The sequence below is a fragment of the Sardina pilchardus genome, chromosome 17 (assembly GCF_963854185.1).
Source record: "Sardina pilchardus chromosome 17, fSarPil1.1, whole genome shotgun sequence".
Classification (NCBI taxonomy): domain Eukaryota; kingdom Metazoa; phylum Chordata; class Actinopteri; order Clupeiformes; family Clupeidae; genus Sardina; species Sardina pilchardus.
In genome coordinates this window covers 32002858-32007857 of record NC_085010.1, presented here as the reverse complement: position 1 = coordinate 32007857, position 5000 = coordinate 32002858, and the positions used below count along the sequence as shown (strand labels likewise).

At 46.9% G+C, this 5000-nt stretch overlaps 2 protein-coding genes across 4 annotated transcripts in view; one reads left to right on the top strand and one right to left on the bottom strand.

The window, feature by feature from the left end:
* psmc2 (proteasome 26S subunit, ATPase 2) overlaps positions 1–682 on the top strand; it is a 6326-nt gene extending 5644 nt beyond the window's left edge. Inside the window, exons 11-12 of the mRNA XM_062518596.1 lie at positions 1–88; positions 417–682. The exon at positions 1–88 is cut by the window's left edge and continues 9 nt beyond it. Of these exons, the coding sequence (XP_062374580.1) occupies positions 1–88; positions 417–574 (246 nt within the window). The 3' untranslated portion in view covers positions 575–682. The remainder of the gene's footprint in view (positions 89–416) is intronic.
* Positions 683–2362: 1680 nt separating this feature from the next.
* slc26a5 (solute carrier family 26 member 5) overlaps positions 2363–5000 on the bottom strand; it is a 25685-nt gene continuing 23047 nt past the window's right edge. For 2 of the 3 annotated variants that reach the window (XM_062518592.1, XM_062518594.1), the window contains exons 18-19: positions 4797–4851; positions 2363–4123 (exon numbers count right to left, since the gene is read on the bottom strand). In XM_062518592.1, coding sequence (XP_062374576.1) covers positions 3990–4123; positions 4797–4851 — 189 coding nt within the window. In that variant the 3' untranslated portion in view covers positions 2363–3989. The remainder of the gene's footprint in view (positions 4124–4796; positions 4852–5000) is intronic. The other variant, XM_062518593.1, reaches the window with a different exon arrangement.

The following is a 5000-nucleotide window of genomic DNA, read 5'->3' as shown; positions in this document are numbered from 1 at the left end:
CACATCTTCAAGATCCACGCGCGCTCCATGAGTGTGGAGAGGGACATCCGCTTCGAGCTGCTCGCGCGCCTCTGTCCCAACAGCACTGGTGAGTCTCACACACACACACACACACACACACACACACACACACACACACACACACACACACACACACACACACACACAACGCTCGCTCCATGAGTGTGGAGAGGGACATCCGCTTCGAGCTGCTCGCGCGCCTCTGTCCCAACAGCACTGGTGAGACACACACACACACACACACACACCACGAACACATGATTCTCATAACCTATTCAGAAACCTGACCATCTTAATCACCCTTGTGTGTGTGCTGAGATTCATAGTGTGTAAGGAGGTGGCATGTTTATATAGAAATCTAACCATCTTGATCACCCGTGTGTGTGTGTGTGCAGGTGCTGAGATTCGTAGTGTGTGTACGGAGGCGGGCATGTTTGCCATCCGGGCGCGTCGGAAGATCGCCACGGAGAAGGACTTCCTGGAGGCGGTGAACAAGGTCATCAAGTCCTACGCCAAGTTCAGCGCTACTCCACGCTACATGACCTACAACTAGCCGTGCCACCTCACCCAGCGTGTGTGTGTGTGTCCCGTTTTAAGATGTTTCGCAACTGTAACGTTTCCTAAAAGATTGCATAGAACAATAAACATATTACTTCCCAAACTCTTATCGTGTGTGTGTGTGTGTGTTTGTGCGCCTGGGGCTGCAGAGTTAATCACCATCAGTTATTGGCCAAACCGTAATTTGAAAAATGGGTATTGAACTAGAATTTCACTATTATCAGGGATGCAAACAGCTCGCTTTTCGGCGCCTCCCGCTTTTTTCACGTAATTTTGGGTGACTTGTGTGAATCGTGCAGATCCGAAGAGTTTTTTTTTTTTGGGGGGGGGTGGTCTGTAGATAATTGAGATGCAGTAAATGAAGAAGAAAACAATTCTTTCTACTTCGAAGTTGTCCATTGAATTGCATGTGACAAGGGGAAACATCTAATGACATCAAAGAATTCACTGTGGGCAGCGACGGAGAACGGTAGAAGGCTACTTTGCCTATGGAAAACCAGATTACGCACCTTTACGCATGTCCTCCGTTTACTATGTGGATAAAGTTTAGTTCATCATGCACACCTCTGGATGGGTTATAAAAGCTGACTCTGCTGATATCATCAATAATAAAATCAGGATTAAGATCAGATCAAACAGCTCTGTGTCTACCGTAACATGTCCAAAAATAGCCTTTGTCTTTTAATTGTCGGGAGGCACATCTGTCTACCGTGGAGCATAACCTAGAATTGTTTTTTAGACTATGCCTACTTAGCCTATTATGGGAAGACAATTACGTGAGTGAGGCTAATTTGTCATGTTATGTTGTTTAGTAGTTGTATTGGAAATCATGGCCTTATTGTAGTAGTTGTTAATTTGTCAACATCGTTTGAATTGTAGCAATGTGGCTACTCGCGATTAGCATAATTTTGGTTTAGCCCTTATCATTTTTTGCATTTAGATTACCAACCAACTATATCCTCTTTTTTTATTGGCCTACTATGTTTGGATTAGATGTAGCTGGCAGTGCAGCAACCTGCCTTGACAAAAAAAAAACTTGTAGGAGTGTGGGACTTGCATAAAGAATAGCTATATTATAGAATATAGAACACAATAGAGCAATGTTGAGAAGAGCTAGTCTTATAGAGGAGCTGGTTGGACATTAGCTTATATAAAAAATAGTATTCCCATCATTTGTTTGTACTTGACAGTAATTGTTTTGTCTATATTATTAGTGGTGTGCCAATATTTCACTGAAATCATTTTGGACAAAACAAAAAAAGGTTGCACTGGGTGTTCTTTCAAGATTTCAGTGCCCAAACATTACTACAATGGCTTTTCTCGGCATACACTGCATGCTCAGGGTGCAATAGTTTGCCAAGATGATGATGATGGTACAGCAACTTTGACTCAGAGTAAAGGTACTGAACATCATGACCCCCCTACATTCACCGTAGTGACCATATATAGGCCTTCCTCCAAGATGCTCCGCTCCGAGGCTCTCTCTTTTTTGACCACATGTGTGTTTGCTATCCCGAATCCCTAATCCAAAATCATGAGTCGTGATCTCAATTCTCAGCAAGAAAATCGTGATTCTCATTTTATCCAGAATCACGCGTGTGTGTGTGTTGCAACCCTAGTGTCTGGCAAATGCAAATGCCCTTATTTCACTCTGCAGAAGATCACATTGTTTTTGGAAAGTCATTTAACAGATGATCTGTTGCGTCTCTTTATGGACTAAGTAAGTAAAGTCCCTCTGGTCAGGCGAGTAGCTGATGGATCTCTAAATTAAGAACACAAGGTGGACTTTTACTGCAGACACATTTATTGACAGAAGAAAACACACAACTTGATACAGCTGAGAAGTGCAGAATGAGTAACCATAGTGATGGAAGAGTTGAATGACCATAGTGATGGAAGAGTAGAATGAGTGTGACCATAATGACGGAAGAGTTGAATGAGTGTGACCATAGTAACAGAAGAGCAGAATGAGTGTGACCATAGTAACAGAAGAGCAGAATGAGTGTGACCATAGTAACAGAAGAGCAGAATGAGTGTGACCATAGTAACAGAAGAGCAGAATGAGTGTGACCATAGTGACGGAACAGTACGGCTCATGAGGTGAATGATGACGGCAGCATCTGAGAGCTCCAAAGTCAGGATTATTCTGGGATGATTTTGGGATTATTTTGGATGATTTTGGGATTATTGTGGATGATTTTGTGGGAAAAGTGGTACAATACTTCTGATTCTGAAAGAGCACTTCTGATTGGGCCTGAAGTGACGGCCAGTTTCAACAGGTGGCTCACTTGAGCTGGTGTGTCCACCCCGGGCAGGCACAGCTACGGACACACACACACACACACACACACCCCTGAGGTCATAGACACACACACACATAGTACACACAAAAGCTGCACACTAGTGACTGTGGGAAGAGGGAGATTTGGCAAATGTTGAATAAATGTATGTCGATGAACTAGTACATAGAACTCTACAGCACAGCAGACTCAGAGAGCTGATACACACACACACACACACACACACACACACACACACACACACACACACACAGCTGGTGATGCTGAATAACAGCATTTTGTATACCACTGTCAAATCACCTACACACACACACACACACGCACTCAGCAGCAGAATGATAAAAATCTCATCCAGGCACAAAGACAATGGCCATCTACAGTAATAATGGCTTTTACAGCAATACAGTGTCTGATAGAACACAGAGAGAGAGAGAGAGAGAGGCCATCTAGTTATGGCTTTAATCACAATACAGTGTCTGAGAGAGAGAGAGAGAGAGCTACTCTTGTGGCAGAGCACATGATAGAGGAGGAACTGGCCCAAGAGCACTCATACAAATGGCCAACCAGAGCGCCCCCTAGTGGGAGCTGCCAGTACCGACAGCAGGTGAGCGGAGGGCCTGGTCACCCTTCTGCCCACTCACCCCCCCTGGTGGCCCGCAGCAAATACTACACTCTGGAGACCTACACTGTGCAGTCTAGGACAATCACTATGATTAAAAAACACATGTGATTAACACACACACACACACACACACACACACACACACACACACACACACACACACACACACACACACACACACACACACACACACACACACACACACACACACACACACACACACGTCCTGCGTCATGGCTTCCCTCGTCCTGGCCAGTCAGGCCGGAGCTGACCACAATGCCGTGCGCTTCTGGAATGTCAGAGGAAGGGGGCGTTGGCTTCCGCAGCCCCTCCCCCTCCAGCTCTCCACCAATCGTCTCAGTCCTGCTGGCTCACAGTCCTGTCTGTCAGGCGCGCTCCCGCACTCTCATTGGCCCAGCAGGAGCGTGTGCGCTTGCTCCTGCGATCTCATTGGCCCAGCAGGAGCGTGTGGGCGTGTTCCTGCGATCTCATTGGCCCAGCAGCAGTGAGCGGTGGCGCCAGCGGCAGTGCAACACAGCGTCGTGGATGGTGGGGAACACGAGGTCAGGGGTCGCGACCTCGCCGAAGAACTGGAGCGACCGCAGCTGAGACAGCACCGTACCTGGGGGGGGCAAAGGTGACAGGTATGGGGGTTAGTTCAGCACAGGTGACAGGTATGAGGAGGGCACAGGTGACAGGTACAGGTATGGGGGTTAGTTCAGCACAGGTGACAGGTATGGGGGTTAGTTCAGCACAGGTGACAGGTACAGGTATGGGGGTTAGTTCAGCACAGGTAACGGGTATGAGGGGGGCAGGTATGATATGAGGGGGGGGGGGCAGGTATGATTTGAGGGGGGGACAGGTATGGTGGGGCAGGTATGAGGGGGGGGGGGGCAGGTGACAGGCATGAGGAGTTGGAGAGGTTTGGAAGAGTCCGGCTTTGAAGACCACAGGGCAGAACTTAGATGAGATCCTCTATTAACCCTTTAACTTTAGACCACAGGGCAGAACTTAGATGAGATCCTCTATTAACCCTTTAACTTTAGACCACAGGGCAGAACTTGGATGAGATCCTCTATTAACCCTTTAACTTTAAACCACAGGGCTGAACTTAGATGAGATCCTCTATTAACCCTTTAACTTTAGACCACAGGGCAGAACTTGGATGAGATCCTCTATTAACCCTTTAACTTTAGACCACAGGGCAGTAGTTAGATTAGATCCTCTATTAACCCTTTAACTTTAGACCACAGGGCAGTAGTTATATTAGATCCTCTATTAACCCTTTAACTTACGGTTGCAGCCCGCGATGACCACACTCACGTCCACCACAGCAAACTCCTTGACCACCTGCGGAGAGAACACACCACACACACACTCAGGTGAGTAGAGAACAGACCACACACACTCAGGTGACAGAACTGTATTGCAGACTCAGCTGACTACAGGTGAGTACTGTGGGCTCAGGTGACTACAGGTGAGTACAGGTGAGTACAGGT